This window comes from Rissa tridactyla, chromosome 7 (assembly GCF_028500815.1).
Source record: "Rissa tridactyla isolate bRisTri1 chromosome 7, bRisTri1.patW.cur.20221130, whole genome shotgun sequence".
Taxonomy (NCBI): Eukaryota; Metazoa; Chordata; class Aves; order Charadriiformes; family Laridae; genus Rissa; species Rissa tridactyla.
In genome coordinates, this window is record NC_071472.1 from 49,033,580 (window position 1) to 49,050,875 (window position 17,296).

General features: G+C 50.8%; 1 protein-coding gene across 11 annotated transcripts in view; it reads left to right on the plus strand.

The window, feature by feature from the left end:
• MSI2 (musashi RNA binding protein 2) overlaps positions 1-17,296 on the plus strand; it is a 255,745-nt gene that overhangs the window by 222,338 nt on the left and 16,111 nt on the right. For 4 of the 11 annotated variants that reach the window (XM_054207877.1, XM_054207878.1, XM_054207881.1 and 1 more), the window contains one exon: positions 5,824-5,931. The exons of 1 other annotated variant lie outside the window; for it this stretch is intronic. In XM_054207877.1, coding sequence (XP_054063852.1) covers positions 5,824-5,931 — 108 coding nt within the window. Of the gene's footprint in view, positions 1-5,823; positions 5,932-7,356; positions 7,384-9,703; positions 9,796-17,296 lie in introns of all 11 variants that reach the window. 6 more of the 11 variants (XR_008467594.1, XM_054207882.1, XM_054207879.1 and 3 more) reach the window with 3 other exon arrangements.

A 17,296-nucleotide genomic window follows, 5' to 3' on the forward strand; every position in this document is an offset into this window, starting at 1 on the left:
GTGTTGTGAATGATTTGATAGAATCCCAATTTGCTAGAATCACCAATTCTAGATAATATTTGATTTCTCTGGGTATATATTCTTCTCTAAATGTTGAGCATTTAGTTGTTAACCTAAAGCTCGAAATGGGTAGCAGGTTTTTTTCTTTCTCATTCTTGTTTTCTTACAGAAAGGGAGGGGGAGTCTGAGACAGAGAAGTCTGAAAGATGAAGGTTTTAAACATAAAGGGATTGTTTTGGGATGGAGCTTTCCCTTGTGCGTGCTCACCATTAAAGACTACATTTTTGTCCAGTAAATTGGACCCACGCCTGCCTGCCTTCAAGAATAAAAAAAAAAAGGCTACCAGGCCCTTCTGCTTCATGGTTTTGAGTCTCTGATACTTTTGAAATGAAGCCTAAAGATCCTACAAAGAGGATAACACTGCCTAATGGAAAGAATAATGCAAGCGAGAACCCATTTGAAATGACAGCTGTGAGCCTCGCGAAGCTTTTCTGTGCTGATCAAAGCTGCTGGTAACATTGTTTGAAAAGAGGATATCAGTTTCCCCCTCTCCTTTTCCCACTCAACCTGCAGACGATTTTATATTCCAGACTTGGCTTTTTTCCTGGGAGATCAAGTGAACCTCCTGAACGACCGGTGTTCAGGTCAGCGCGCTGGGGAGCACCATCGGTGTAAGAGGCGAAGTGTTTTTTGGGGGGGAAACAGCCTCCGAGCTCCATCCCCTCCTGCGCAGGGCCCTCCGAAACGCCTCGCGGAGACACGGGGAATTTGTGAGACTGAGCTGCTGCGTTCAGTCTGCAAATACTCCAAGCACTCTGTAAACGGAGAGCCAGGATTTTGTTTGTCAGGCAGTTTTATGGTGGCTTTTATTTTATTCTCCATACGTGTCCCATAATTTTGGTTATTTTCTAAAGTCTGGTGCTGGAGCCAGATAATGATTTGAGCATCTCAGCTTCCGTTTTTATTCTCGTTTTAAATCCGTGTGCCTATTGCTAAAGTCTAAACGTACGACCTCGTGTGCCCCAAGAGCTTTAGCTATTAGAAGCAGAGAAATTCTTTGCATAATATATTTTGATGTAAGAAGTAATTTCATGATCTTTGTCACTTCTCTTTTGTTTGATTCCTGTTGTCTGGCTCTTTGTAGAGGACAGGGTCTTGTGTTCCTTCGGGGCACAAGATACTTGGGGTCTTCAGGTGCTGAGCAGAGCCGAGCAGGCCTGAAGCAGTCAATGATTTCTCGCAGAGGAACCCTGGGCTGTGCGTGAGGGCGTCCTGGCAGCACGTGTGGAGCAAGGGGGTGTAAAATGGTACTTGTGTTTTCCACTCACTCCTGGGTTGCCTTGTAACCAGCTTCAGGCTGGGGGAAAGGAGAAATTGGAGGTTTGAGAAGGGAACAATGCTGCTGGAGTGGGAGATGGAGCAGGGCAGGGACCTGTGGAGGGAGCGCGCCCTTCGCCGGGAGCCCTTGAGCCCCTCGAGTCCCCCGTAGGGACTGACCCTGCTCAGGCAGTGTAGCTCTCGCCAGATTTGTTCACAACGTCCTTGGGAGATACGCTAAATCCTGGGTCCTCGGCGTTCTCTGCTGGGTAATGCCGAGTGCGAGACGGCAGGGCTGGGCGCTGCCTGCCCAAAGGTGTGCCACCCCGCCATGCCCCCTCTCCCAAACTCATCCGTGCTTGCAGCCGGCAGTTGCTTGCAGCCAGCCGTTGGCTAAGTCTGTGACCTTAGCGCAAAGCATTTAAAGCCAGATGTGTCCACCTCCCCTCACACAGGGCTGCTTCGGTATTTAAAGTGAAACTGTTGATGCAGGAAGCAGAAAAATTTATCTGTGAAAAATTGAACTCCAAATACTGGCTTTAGCTCGTTTGGAGCAATGAGAGAGCGTGAAATTGATGTGAATCCTCAGGGCTTTCCTGGACAGTGTGTGAGCCCATTGCAAAACATTCATTGTAAAATATCTTCTAATTGCAATGCCTAAAGTGGGCACTTTTGTCCTTTTGAGCAGCTTTGGTATCTTGTTTTCTCTAGGCAATTATAAGCAGCGGATACACAAAGAAGGACAGGGATCGTTTCAGCAGGAATCGGAGCGCCTTAAACAAACTCAATGAATGAATCGATCTCTCCCTCCACCCCTTTTGATTTCCCAGTTGACTTCAGAGAGCAGAGGGCTCGGAGGAAGCTGGGCTGGCGCCGGCTGCGCTCCCTGCCTGGCCGTCAGCGGGATCATCGCTGGGGTGGGATCCAGAGCACGCTGCGGTCGCTGCTCCCCTTGACTTCAAGGTGCTCTGGTCCAGGCGCCCGTTCCTGGCACCTGGTTGCATCCAAGCTGCCTGTTAAAAATGAACCGGGAGTGTGCAAGCCCCTCGGTGGCTGGCTACAGGGTGCAAAGAGCCTGCTGATACCCCACAGCCCTCGGTGGCCCCTGGGTTTCCCCTACGGCCAGCAGTCCAGCATGCCCAAAGCCACCGCTCTGTTTCCCAGAGAAGCCTGCACTTCCCAGGCATGCTAAGGGAAAATGGTGGCACTGGCACGTCACACGCTGGGTTCTGCCAGCTCACACTTCTCCTTGCTCCATGCTCCAGCCCTTGGAGGCGTCCCAGGTGCCCCATGCCAGGGGTCCCCCTCAGTCAGAGCAGGATGGATGGCATCCCCCTCTGCCCGCTGCCTGGGGAGCAGCACTCGGGAAGGTGCCGCTGGGACTCGGCAGCTGCATTTCACCCTGTTTTAAACCCTGATGCCAGGGGAGGGGATTGCGTGCAGGCACACGGCCTCGCCAAAGCATCGCTGGTCTGGGGGACCAGCAAGAGGCTCCATGGACAAGCAGGTTCCTTCTGGGGGCCTGGAAATCGGTTAATGCTTTCCCCTTCACTAAAGAGCTGCAGATACCTCAGCTCTCAAATTTTAATACAGTGGTGTGACAACACAGGCAGAAGGATGCTAGAGCCAGAAGTTTCTTGCCGTACACAAAATAGGCTCAGTATTAATTGCACTGTCACTGTAAGTGCTATTCTTTAGTGTAGAAGTTTAAAAACAAGGGCAGGGAATAATACAGTGTGACCAAAGTGCTTAAATAATTCTATAGGGCTGGTACGAGGAGAATTACAGAGCTTAGTGGTGGAGCTTGATCGGAAAGTGCAAGAGCCCGGCTGCACCCTTGGCTCTCTGCAAATGTCTTTCTCAAGTCATTTTGCTTCTTTGTGCCTCATTTTATCCTGTCTGTGACATGGGGACAGCGTTGGCTGCCGATCAATGGTGAGAGGTTTGGGGGAAACAACCACTTCAGTGCAAAAGTAAGTTAGCCCAGTTGTGAGACGCCGCACAGCATTAATGCGCTCAACAGTGTGATGACGGGGAAATTTGTTTTCAGCTGAACGAGCTGATTAATGCAGTGCCTGGCAAATGTAATTCCAGCGTGGGGGATTGATTACTTTCAGTACGTTGGATTGATTTAGGGATCCTCCAGTGATGGAGCCAGCCTGTGAGTCTGTATCAGTAAGCAGGTTTTTGCCAATCTTGATAATCAATCCCTGTTTCCATCTCCTGCTTCTGGAACCGTAAGGGCTGTGCAGCCGTGCCGCTGCCGCTCCGCCTCCGCCCGGCCGACCACAGCGTTCCCGGGCAGAGCGCGATCACACTTGAATTGTTTGGAGTGCCATGTCGCGCAGATGCTTTTGTCTCAGAATTGGGATAAGAGCTTTATTTTGGGGGTGGAGGCATTAATTTTTCACACATCTGTCCACTGGAATGCAATAACAGATCCTTTGTTCAGGCTCTTTCTGTGGAGCGCCTTCTCCACCCTTGTTATTTCGTTCTTCTTTTGCATGGCAAAACTTTTTGTCCTGCATTTCAAATAGATACTGAGCGTCCCTGGCAGTTGAACAAGAGAAACAAACTTTCCAGCCCTGTTATTTATGCCGCTTTCAGGGGATGCTTGGTGATTTGAAGGGTATTTGATTGGTTTTGGCAGAGGCATTTTATTCCGTGGAAAATCCACAGCTCCTCTGATCCCTTATGGATGGCTTAGGGAGCCCCTGGAGCCTGCAAATGAGAGATTTGCTGTTGGCCAGCTGGTCCTGGAGGTGCCATGGGAACGCTGAGGACGCTGCTCTCGGGACACGCGCTGTGGTGGGCAGGGAGCGGAGGAGGAGAGGCTGTAGGGACGGTGCCAGCTCTGCTCCCTCCTCACCCGCAGCGGGAGGGCTTGGGGCTTGGCCGAGGCATGGCTCTGCATGAAAACGAAGCCCCAGAGCCTCAGCCCTTGTCCTCCTGCTGTTTGAAGGTTGGTTTGACTCTAACACCAAGGTCTTCTCGCTCCAGCATATCGCAGCGCCAGCCCTAAATGTATAGGGGGACCCAACCAGGGTCGATGGCTCCATCACCAGCAAGAGGGAATTTAGCGCTTGGGCATTTGGTTATAATATCCCCTGGTCCAGATGGGCTTCCTCCTGCATCCCACTGCACAGAGATTGTAGCAGTTCATCAACATAAAACCAAACAGATTCACGTGGGCATTAAGGAGCAGGATTTGCTGTGCGGTGCGTGGGCTCTGTGCACGGGGAGCAGCAGCAGACACCAGCCTGGGGTAGCTGTGCATACATTTACCTATACTATTCTTTTTTCCCCCAACAGCCCTATTACCATATTTAAATGCAAGTATGTCTTTTTTTAATTGATGTTTTCTGTAGCTTCAGGTCACTCTAGCCTAGTTGTTCTCTGCTTCTTTCCCCCTGGTAGATTACCTGTAGCTGAGACGATAGTGCTAGAGGTAGCGGGCTTGTAGTCTGCTGATTTCTCTGGGTCTCGCTCTCTCCGTTCCTCAAGCTCGCTGTCCTCTTGTGCTGTTGCCTCGGTTGTTTTTCTGTGGTTCTTCAGCATTGCAAAGCAGCTGTGATCAAAGTCCTGGAGCCTGCTGGAGAGGCAGGTCCCGTGGTGGTGACTACCCCAGGGTTGTCCCGGCGGGCATCAGGAGCCGTCGGAGCTCCCCAGAGACCAGGAACCTCCGAGGTTTTGGTTGACTTGGCAGCAAGGGGGTTTGGGGTCCTTGCTGATCACCTGGGCCTTGCCATTGCCCTCTTAAAAGACGTGTATTTAAAGTCAGAGCCTCTGGCAGGTCTTTTGAATATTAATTAAGTAAAGAAACTAAATCTGCAATCTTGCTAGCAGCATTTCATTCATCTGTAAGGGCTCGGTCCCCCTGTAGCAGGGTGTATGTCTTAGAGCTCCTTGATCTGCGGCTGTTTTGCTTTCAAAAGCTTTTTTTCTTTTTCTTTCTTTCTTTCTTTCCTTCTTTCTTTCTTTCTTTTTAAAATTACATTCCGGTGAATTTTTTCTGCTTGATCCCAGCAAATCTGTGATCTTGACATGAGGACCTCCTCATATTTTCCATTACTGCTATGTCTGTAGATCAGCACGTTATTATCACTTGCAAATAAGCAAAGAAGAGAATTCCCTCGTTGTTTTGCGAAGCGGTCTGACCCTGGCCGTTTGAGAGTTTGGAGACGTAAGCTGAGCGCTGCAGGCTCTGCCACCAGCCTGTCCGCCCCGGCACCTCGGCTTTCACGGTGTGCCGTGGCCAGGCGCCCCATCAGCGGCACATGCCACCATGTTCCTCTTCTGCCAAGGGGATTTGGGCCACCGTTGTGCCAGCAGCGGGCACCTGGCGAAGGCTTGGCTCTTTCTAAAGACGGTGCCGGTTGATGGTGCGGAGAGCCGGGATGGCGACCTCTGGAAACGCCGTGCCCTCGGTGGCCACCCCGCGCCCTGCAGAGACTCGCGGTACCCGCTGGCTTCTTTCTTTACCCTTCTCCTTTTCTCCACGGCCAGGTTTTCCGGCAGCGGCTTATGGACCAGTAGCAGCAGCAGCCGTGGCGGCAGCAAGAGGATCAGGTAGGGGGGCCCGTGGAAGAGCAAACCCTCAGAGTGCAGGGTCAGGTAAAAGCTCTGTCGGTATTCTGTGTGGCTGCAGCTCTCCATCATTTCTCTGATTTTCCTCACACTTATCCTGGGGACCTGAAAACAAACGATCAAAAGAAAAAAAAAAAATTATATAAGAAATAAGTAGTCAATCCCAAACCAAACCCAAACTACAAGCAGAGGCCACGGGGCCTGGAGCACCTTGCAGGAGGTTGGCATAAGAACTGCCAAAACCAGGGTAGATATTCTTTGTTTCTTTATTTATTCCTTTATTATGTTGGTTTCTTTATTTCTTTGGTTTAAATTCGAGGTTATAAAGGACACCCCCCAAAAAAAAAAAAATTGATTTGTGTTGTTGAAAAAAAGGTTTCGTTACTCATGGAAAGCTGGCGCTGAGGTGAGGCGGCAGCGGCGGCCCCGGGTGCTCCCGCCATGCCCGGAGCCGCTCTTGCCTCCTCAGCCGCCGCCGGCACAAGGGTCGGCCTTCGCGGGTCACTGGGCGGCGAGGGGACGTGTCCCCTCGGGGATGGCATCCCTGGCCCATGCAGGGCGAACGCTGCCCCTCGTGCTGCCGGCACCGAAGCGCGGCCGGCAGCTTGCCAGCCCTGCCCGCTTCACACCCCAGCCTGCCTTCATGGGGAACGCCAAAGCTTTTCTTCCTGTCCTTCTGAAAACTTTTTTTCCCCTTAAGGGAAATAAATAAATCGTTGCCAATTACCGTTACTACCTTAGGTTTTAAATTTATCCCAACACGTGAATTAGTGCTTTGCGCAGGTAATTAAGTGTTCAGTAGAGCCATCAGTGAGCTGTTGGCTTGGGGCTGCCATCTTGGCTACCCAACCTGCCCAAATCAATCCGGGACGGAGACGCTGACGTCCCCGTGCCTCCTGCCCCAGTCCTGTGGCTGCCAGCCCCTCACTGGGCCCGGCTCACCGAGGTGCCGGAGCAGGGGACACGGCGGTGGCAGCGGTTCCCAGCTCACTCATGGCGCAGTCCTGAAGTGGAGGTTTCTCGGTGGCTTTTCTGGCAGTCCCGGTGGGCTCACCGGGCTCTTCCCGAAAAGACCCGACCAAACCGCTGCCTGAGGGGCTACGAGGAGGGCGCAGGCCCAGGTATGTCTCGAGTGTGAGCCTGATGCCATGGAGGCCAAAGAAAGACACCAGGAGAACTCCGTTCCATGCAAACTGGCACTGCTTGCAGGCTACAAAGGATTATCTGTACCAGTTTCATCTTGTGGCATGTAGAGAACGCCTAAGGGGTGACTTGCCAGACTGGTTGTGGGGATTCCCCATCTCCCGGCTTTTCCTACTGCCCCTTCATGGAGGGGGGGGGAAAAAAATAGTTGGTTTTTTTTTTTTTTTTAAAAAAGAGATTGATTTTGCATATGATTTCGGGAAAACAGACTTCATTGTTTCTGCCTCTTCCTCATGTTTTGCCCTTCAGGTTTTGTTTTACGTGCAAACAGAGCTGGTGAGTTGCCCCTTAGCAAGGCACAGAGGGTTTGGCTGCATTAACGTTGCTTCCCTGATTATTATTATTTTTTTTAATCGGAGTGCTTTTGGTGCCCATTACAACTGAACTGAGCATTGATCAATTCTGTGCCTGAAAATCATTTGTCTTTAATTTGAGTGTTTTTTGGTTTTTCTTCTGTTGGGTTTTCTGTTTCGTTTTGTTCTTTCGTTTTTGTTTTTTATTTGAACTTGCAATACGAAACTAAATCTAACCCTAAATTAACAACTCCCTTTCTGGCAAGTTTAAAGAGCAGTATGGTGTTTGGAAATGTCTTTCAAGTCTCAAAATTGCCTGTGTGCACAAAACTGGCAAAACCCCAAAACTGAATCAAAAGGCACCCCCCTCCCCCAGCCCCGAGATCTCAAGGAGGAACATGGGTTTGTCACCGGCCCGGCCCCAGGGCCGCGCACATTTGCAGTGAAACGTGCTCTGGGAACAGCGGTGTTTTACGTAGAGTCATCTCCATCCAAAGACGGTTTTCGGTAGGGACATCCTAGGTTCGCCACTTCCATCCAGCAATGGTAGTGAATTGTATTCAGGAGCAGTAGAGTACGATCGATCTTGCTTTACAGTGTATGGGCCCGATTCATTACAAGAAAAATGGTTGGGGTTTGGTTTTTTTCTTCTTCTTTTCCGTTGGGTTTTTTCTTTTTCCTTTGCAAATTCGCACAGCCCTCCTTCACGCGTGCCTAATCCAAAAGCACAGAGTGCAGCACAGTTGGCCTTTAGTGGCCCCTTTCTGCCAGTAAATGGAAAAAAGACGGAAAACGCCCGGGCGGGTGCATCGCACCACCCCTCCGCTCGCTGGGGAGGGCTTTGCCCAGAGGCTGTTGGAGATGTCCCCATCGCTGCTGCCCCTTCTGCAGCGCTCTGGCCCCACCACCTCACTCCAAATTGACCTCCTCTGCTCTCCAGCCTCGTCCTGCCGGCTCTTCCCCACCGTCCTGGCGTCCCTGCCGGCGCGGTGGCTCTGCCGCCCTGGAGTTCAGCCCGGGCGCCGGTGCCTGCCGGCGTGCATCTTGGTCTTCCAAGGAGGCTGCAGCCCCTTCGCTCCAGCCCCCCGGGCTGCGGTGCGTGGGCACTGACCACCTCGGTTTCTCCCCGGGGGTGATGTTCCTCCTCGTAGTAAAGCTGGATGTTTGCTTGACAGCGAAAGCAGCCCGGCCCCGGTTCTGCGCTGCCTGGTCTTCCCTGCCCTCGCCCCTTTCTTTTTCTGTGGCAGTGTGTGAGGATGCGGTCACCAGTTTCCCTTGCTAGAGAAACAAGTTCTCTTCTCTGTCACAGCAGAAAGGGACGTTTCCCCCTGCTCGTGCTCAGTGCCACTCAGAAATTCATGTCTAGCTTAGGGTGAACACAGCGATGCTTCTCTTTATAAATCACGTGCCCACTCGACATCCCAGGGATGAGGCGATAGCTGAGGTCCCTCGAGCAGACGGTGGGGTTTGCCCACATCCGCTCACGCCGGATGGGACTGTGCCGCCCAATCCCTCAGCTGGTTTGGACAACCTCATCCATTCTTGTATTTTTTTTTAATGAATTGGGACCTGAGCCATGGAAAACAAGCAAACTTAAAAGTCTGAATGCTGCAAACTCCTCCTAGACAACTTCACTATCAATGTCACGTTTCTTTTGAATCCACCTGACATATTTTACGTGTAAAACATTTTTGTCGTGTAAATGCCTTTTTTTAAAATACAGTCATGGGGGGGACATATTTTTCTTGCATTTGACATGGGAGGGATCCATTTGGCAGGAGAGCGAGACAAGGAAAATTTGGGAGGAGAGGGTTTTCGCTCCTTCCCCTTTGGTTCATTGACAAGTCTGAGATTTTTCCAGTTCCCAACCTGTTGCCACCAACTATTCCTCCCTGAGGACTGGAGACAAAACCGATAAGGCCATCCGTAATCCAGCCCGACCCCCGCTGCTCGGCACCGGGAGGAGCCGTGCGTGCCTGTCCCAGGTGAGCGGCGCAGGCTCCCTCGTGCACGCTTTGCCCGCTGAGACGGCCGGCGGTGCGCAGCGCGGCGGGACAGCGCGGTGCCGCGGCACCAGGAGCTGCTTTCCCCCCTCCCCTGACCCCCGGCACATCTGGATTTTGGGCGCCAGTCCCGGCTTGCCAGTGCTGCCTTTGAGCCCTGCGCCCCGACAACCCCTTACTGTACTTTATACTTGCCAGCTATAACAAATCTCGTAACGTGAGCTACTGACCTTGATGGTGAGTGTGAGCAGTTATGTTTTTGTTGTTTTCTCTCTTGCTTGGTTGGGGCTGCTGTGAGAGAGGGTGTCTCTGAGGCATACTTTCCGGCCTCTCTTACACTCGGACGTGCACACCTCCTCTCAAACACTCTTCTGAGCGCTCTCAGCGGGAAGGTTTGTCCACAACTATTAATCCTCTCTCAGTGTCCAGCTTCTTGTTAGTAGCAGCTGGTTGCATGTTTTTTGCTTGTTCGGACGAAACGGTTCAAGAAACAACTCATATCAACTCTTGAGAAATGTCTCTATTTTTTTGTACACTTTCTTTCTTTTGATGTTTTTATTAATTTCCCTTACTTAAAAAACAAAACACCTGTCGTCCCGTAAAACATTTCACATCTCCCCTTGCCTGTTCTTAGAGTGTATGTATCTGTGGGACTGAACTAAATGCATGCACTGTAGTAGTCGTACTGGTAGCAGTAGATGTAGTTGTAGAACATGCATTGTTGAGTTGATATTATAGGTATCATCAACGTGAACTAGCGTGGCAGTTAAAAGCATAGCCTTGGTCTGATTGAAAGGGTAGGGCTATCAATACAGCAGAGAGCTGCTAACGGCTTGGATCCATAGTACCGTATTTGTTAAACCCCATTATCTGGAAGTTTAAATTGAACCCGGCTGTAGGCAACCTACACCCTCTGTACAAGAACCCGCACATGGCTGTTATGTTGATAGTAAATTTGCCATTTTTTTTAATTCAAATTAAACCCCCTAGGAATTAAAACGCTGACTATAGCTATATTCTCTTATTTTTATTTTATAAAAAAGAACTTACGATATTTTAAAAATCATTTTACAATCATGGTTTCTTCATCAGCCTGTTACTCGTCCATATTAGCCCATAGAATCATTTGTTGGCAGTCGTAGACCAGATGTGCCAAACGCAAGTCACTCCATTTGGGTAGCTAAATAATACCGTGTGTGCGAAGCAGCTTCCCGCAGACTGTCCTGAGACACGAAGCGATTGTTTTTAGGTCATAAACCTTAAATCTTGTTATGCAACAGAGCCTTTGAGCTAGTGGCGGGTCGTACTCATTGCCATGTCACCCAGCTTAAGGGAGCATTTTTAAAATGAAGATTTAACATTTCATAAATACCAGCATGAGGAGTTCGAGGCAAGTTCATCCTCTTTGCCACTGAGCCAGCAAGTGTCTTTGCTTCTTGTGCCCGGGTTTCTCTGCTAAACTTTTAAAATTCTGTCACAGATGAAGCTGCAGCCAGTAAATTTAACAGATGGCAATTGAGATCCCAAATTAGGCTTTTGTTTATTTGTTTAGTTTGTTGCTTGTCAGAAAGCGTCCTGCTGGGATGTAGAAAAGCTACTGTACGGCACGGTCACGCCTTCCCTCCTCGCCGTGCCCCCGACCGTCCCCGCAAACCAGAGGTGCTGAGTTGGAGCATCTTCCTGCTCCGCTGGGGATAGGCAAGGCAGTCTTTAGTGCACTTCTTCCAGCAAGCGCTTTCAAAGGAAATAAAATATCCAGAATGGGCTTTCTAAACATAATTAAGGATTTGTATCCGCTCCTTACCTCTAATAGAACATAAAGTAAATCAACCAAACAACCGCTTGGATGGGGCTGACGCAACGCCAGCCTGCGCGAGGCAATCTGAGCCACCCCTATTGCTCTCCTTATTGCTACCGGGGAGCCGAAACGCTTGTGCATCACGAGGGAGAATAATTTCCCCCTTAGATCTCAATCTGCCAGGGAGACGGGAGGACCCACTGTTTAACGTGCCAGGCGTATGATGAAGCGAGGAGTGTATCTAAAAGTCAGCAGAGCGACAAATTGCATGGGGTTTAGGAAGCCTTGTCTTACACTTAAAGAAGGTGCTCTAAAAATTTAATCTTGTCATTAGGCACCCATAGTGTTAGCAAATTACGGCCGTAAAAAGTGGGACAATGGTCGGTCTGTGTGTGTGGAGGGAGAGAAGCCGCCACCAGCTCACAGAAATGTCATAAGGAGCGTTTCGGAGATCCAGCGATGAACCAATTTGGGATTTATACGGCCCGTTGAGAGGACTCCCTTGTGGCACGGCGGCTCTGATGGAACTGCTCTCCCTCTTTTATTCTACTATATAAAAGTACATAAAGTTTAATCCGAGCTATGTAATCTCAAAAGCCAGAACCTAACAAGTGGACCACTTGGGAGCAGCAAGCGGGCTGAAATTTCTCACTCCGCTGGAACCACCGGTAATTATGTGACAGAGCCTGGCGGCTGATGCATCGCAAAATTAATGGCTGCATCAGATTTTATCTTTTGCTTATGTTCATCGCGGAGGCAGTCTGTGCGGGAGAGCATCACAGGCGGCCCAGTGGGGGGATGAGGCACGGGGACCCCACGGCCCGTGGGGCTTCGTTGGGGGGCGGACAAGGGGACAAACGTGGCGTGTTGAACAGACACAGCCGCAGCCGGGTCCGCACGGAGCCCTCCCACTGCCCCGCGCCCCCAGCTAGTGTGGTGCGGCACTGGAGGAGGCCACTTGGCATTTCTGTGGGTGATTTTGGCCTCATCACTGACAGTATCCTCTTACTCTTTTGTGAGCACCATGGTTACTTTTCTGACTACTACCCCAAACTGAAAAAAAAAAGGGGGGGAGTAATTTCTGTTTTGGTTCAGAAGTGCTGTGCTGGTCCAGGGTGGAAATTGCGCAGGTCCTTTGCAGAATGCAGGCTACACACGAAAATGGCTTGGTTTATTTTGCCCTAGGATGCCACTTTTTGGTTGTTTTGGTCCACGAGGGACTGAGGGAGTGTGGTGATGGGACGAGGGGGAACGGTTTTGAGCTGAAAGAGGGGAGGTTTAGATGAGATATTAGGAAGAAATTCTTTGCTGTGAGGGCGGTGAGCCCCTGGCCCAGGTTGCCCAGAGCAGCTGTGGCTGCCCCATCCCTTGGAGGGGTTCAAGGCCAGGTTGGACGGGGCTTGGAGCAACCTGGGCTGGTGGGAGGTGTCCCTGCCCAGGGCAGGGGGTGGCACTGCATGGGCTTTAAGGTCCCTTCCAACCCAAACCAGTCTGTGATTCCTATGGTGCTGAGTAGAAAATTCAGTAGATCTAAAACAATTTGGTGCTGCTGCTGTTAGGCCTTGACCACAGCGGCAGTCGTTTCACAGGACTCCACAAGTCTATTGTGGTTAAAATACATCAGCTTTAATCGATAATTTTGTAATAGAAAATCTTGTGCACTTGATAAATCATCTCCAGTGCAATTAGTGACCACCTCTGAAGTGCAGACTTAAGTACAGTGGAAGTTAATCTTTAACGAATTTAGCGGCTAACTTTTAATAGTCTTTTCAATCAGGAGAATTATTTTCAATGGGAAAACACTCCTCAGCAGAGCTCATCTTGCCGTCCCGGCTGCCGCTCTTGACACATGGCAAGCGGTGATGGCGTGGACATGCCGCTGCCTTGTGCCACGGGCAGGGACCGGCTCTCTGGTGCCCAGGACCATGCCACCCACACGGGGCCGCCGTGCTCCAGCCCCACAAAGCCCCGCAACCGCCAGTTATCGCTGTTTGGTTTCCTTTCTCCCAGCGGAAGCGGAGGGATGGAGCTCTTGGCCGTTGTAATTAGACTTTGTTCCATGCATGATGCAGACGAGTCGTTGTGAAGTTTGAAACGGGGGCCTTCAGCGAGAGCTCTACAGGGCAATGAGATACTTGAGCACATGAGCACGTCTCATGCATTTTAATCACTAAACGTGTAAAGTACTCCCTGAGCTGAGGGGTAACTTGCCTGTCTGGCAGCAGTCGCAGGCTGTTACCCATTAGTGGAACAACTACTAAATGTGACGCGGCGCACATTTTACTGACATACTATTGTGAGTATTTTCATGCTGACGCTCTCCCCAAATGCTTTAAAAGTAAATACATAATTACAGTTATTTTTTTCTCTCGCTCTCCTTTCTGAAATAGAAAACTGAGAAAGAAGCAGTGGAGTTTTTCCTTGCAGCAGATGTTAGCATGCATCTGGCTCTGGATTAGCTTGAGGAGCGTGGTGGATTAGTAATTGCCAGAGAATGCAAAATTGGTCTGCAGGTATATAAAGTTGAGCTATTTAAAAACAATAAATTCACACAGCTGGGTCTTTTTAAGGATATTTCCTGCTAGTTAAAGCAAGAGCCCAGAGCTTTGTGCCATGAGGACTCTCAGGTGTCTGTGCCCAAATCCTCCCCTGCCAAGGGGCTGGGGTATCAGCTGCCGACAGCGGAGCTGGTGCCACCGGCTCTCCCCCAGGCACCGCGTGGTGGGCAGCAGCTTGTCGCGGTGTTTCCTCGTCGATGGGCTCAGGTTTTCCGTTGAGGGGGTGTTGGAGGCAGGTCTGCTCACGGTGCCCAGCACCCCTCTCCGTGCAGGCGCTGGGGGCAGGCTCTCCGGCAGGAGAGGATCACTGCGCAGGAAGCACCGGGGGCTGTGGGCTGGAGTTCTCTTCTCTTAACCTGGATAAACCCCTGTGCTCCCAAGCATCCGCTCAGCCCCTGGGAGTCCATCAGCAGAGGGAAGGTGCCCTCGGGCAATGCCCTCCTGCTACGACAGCTTAAAATATGCAGCAAAACAAAGACTCATTTTTGTTTTCATTTTCCTCCTGTACAGTCTGTTATTGTACAAAAGGCTCCAATTTAAAATTAACAGGAGTGATAGCCAGTTAATGTGGTACAGTGGGAGGCCGGAGTTTCTGTTGCTATGGCAATGGAGTTCGGCTCATTTGTTTTGTAGATGAGTAATTACTACGCAATTAGAGTAGGCTAAAAATAAAGGGGCCTTTTGTTCCCTGTTACTCATTAATATTAATAAAAGACCTGTCCAGGCTGTGGTAAACAATTAATACAGATGTGGTTGCCCATGGTAAAAGTAGCAACAGCTTTCGTGTTGCCCAGCACGAGGTGAAAGCGCCGGCGTCGCCTGGCTGGGCTCTTCTTCATTTTAAATAGAAAAATTATTAGAGAGAGGTCTGCGTTAGCACAGCATCACCAGCTTTAGCCCTTATTTGCCAGTTGGGTGGATGGTAATAAGTGTTACAGCTTAATGTGCAGACACAGACAGCAGGTACAGCGCTGGGGTCAGATCCTGCGAAACAACCAGCAGCCGCAGCCCTCCGAGTTGTGTGCAGGAGAAACGCAATGGCAGCAGTTCCCTGGTGCAGGAATCTCGTCGTTTATCCCTCCTAGCCCAGCGTTGGCCGATGGAGGGCACAGGGCCTTGCCGGTGGGCAGGATGCCCCAGTGCAGGGGCTGCTCCGCTGCAGAGCCGGGGCTGGAGCGAAGAGCTTGCCCCAGAACCCGAGCACGTGAGAGCGGGAGTGTGGTGCTGCTGAAGTGGCTCCGGTGCAGCACCTTACAAACACCGAGCGCCAAAAAAGGGTGGAAGAAAACAGTCCCAAGCATTTGATGTGAAGTATGTAAACATGAAAGCACACCAGATTTTAAATTAACTGTAAAACCAGTTAAATTGAGAGAGAAAACTGTTAGGGAGATGACTAACGGGACAGAGTTTACCTCTCTTGTGTTTGCTTGTCTCAACGCAGCCGGTGAGCATCCCTCGCTGGTGGGGAAGGACAGTGGAGCTGGGCCATGGCCGGCCTGGTCACCCCCCTCCCCACAGCCCTGGGGTGCTCGGCACCCCTCAAGAACGCCACTGGTGAGGTGGAATGTCTGCAATGGGCAGCAGAGGCACCCGAGTGCCCCCAGCCCCAAACCCTCCAGCGCCGTGGTGGGGGGCGGGTTGCAGGCGAACGGGAACCGCATCCCTCCCAAACTGTTTAACTAATGGAGGGAAACGTAGCACAGCCTTTGTAAGGTCGACATTTGTTTGTTGTTAAGGATCTAATTAGAAACATGAGAGGGAGCTGAATGGCTGCTTGCTCGGCTAATTAGCGACATGCACGAAGACCACTTTGAACTTCAAGGACACAAAGCTATTAGCGCTAACATCAAAAATGGATTAAACTTCTGTGCTTTTATAATGATTAAAGATGAGCCGCTCAAGAGGAAATCCTTTTGTAAGGCTGTGACAAGAGCTGGCTCCCTGATTGCAGCTTCTACAAGTGAAGCTTTGTGTGGCCTCCGTGTAGCACTCGGCCCGGCGCAAGAGTGACACTGCTAACTTGCAATATGGAAAATGTGATTAGGCAATAAATATTGATCGTTCGCAAAAAATTACAGCCAAGCTGGAAAGTGCATTTATCTGTCCTGCTCTATAACCGCAGGACTTAGAAAAGCTGGGCTTGAATACGCTGGTTTTCCTGTCTTTTCTTCTGCAAATTGGTGCACGCCACCAGCTTCCAGACGTGGCTGGGACTTCAGGTGCGTTGACCGCAGGACTGAGCAGAAGCAGGTGCTGCTGACGTGCACGAGAGGGACGGGGCTGGGTTTTTAAAACACCTGCACCGGTTGAATTTTTAGCTTGCCCGAGCTTGTGGAACCCGCCCGGCTCTGTCTCTCTGCTCATCTAAGGCAGCTTAGACGTTGTTTTTTGTGTCCATGGCTCAGCATCCGCGCTGGTGTCGGAACAGAAGTCTCCATGCTGGGACGGTGTCAGGAGCAGTTGCCACAAGATCCCAATGGCCATTATCGCACCGCCGTGTCCAGCTCGGTTCCTAACAGCCCGGGCTGCCGCGGGCGCGGGTCCGAGGGTGTGAATTGTGGTGGCAGCCCCGCGCAGGGCTGGGTGCCGGCGGCAGCGCTCCCTCCCCGGGCTCTGCTCACTTCCAGCGGTAATTGCTGAGCCGGGAACCTGCTCACCACCCACTGCTTTCTGTCGTTATCCCTGCGATATTTTGATGTGTGAAGCCGTTTCCAAAGGGGCTGCAGAGGCAGAGCAACCTTTTAAAGTGTGACTGCAGATAGAAAATAACGTACAAATAGGACCTTGTTACAGCAGATAGCTGCTCTCAGTGTCTCTTGGCCTCATCACCACTTATTTTGCTGATGAGCCCGACAGTTGTTTTATTTTATTTTTTTCCCTGCAGGGCCAATATAGCTGCAGGGGAGGGACAACGGCTGCCGCTAACCCGGCGCTGCCTGCCTGCTCCCCGTTACAGAGCCGTGGCAGGGACGGCAGGGAAGGCACAAAGCTCGCCGTTTGATTTTCCAGCGTCAGGACTGAACTGACTGTCATAAGCACAACGTCTAGGGCTCGTAAGACTTGCAGAGGAGCTCTGTCTGCCGCAGGCTTCTTACAGAGAGGTGTTTGCTTTTCAAGTCTGCTTGGGAAGAGCCTGAGCGAAGTGCTGTGCCGTGCGGGTCCCCAAGAGAGTTGTACTAAATGGCACCTCTAATTGTAACGCTGGGGTTATTTGTTTTTCTGGTTTGTCTCCCACTTTCTGTTTCAGCTAGTTGGGAGCTGGTTTTACGGTGTTGCTCTCCAGAATATCTGTGTGTTTCCAGCTCATTATTTCTGAGACATTTTTGAGTTTGAGCGTTGATCGGAATTTGAGGTGTGCCGCGTGCTGCCTCAGACATAAGACAAGGTTGTATGTAAAAGCGCAGAGACAAGAAAGTGATGTGTCGTGGCTTCCCATAGTTCAGCCTGACCACAAACGTGTTTGTGCCTCGAGCTGGAGCTGTGTGCAGTGATTGGTACGGGAAAAAAGAGCCTGAATGTGAGCGTTTAATTCTGAGT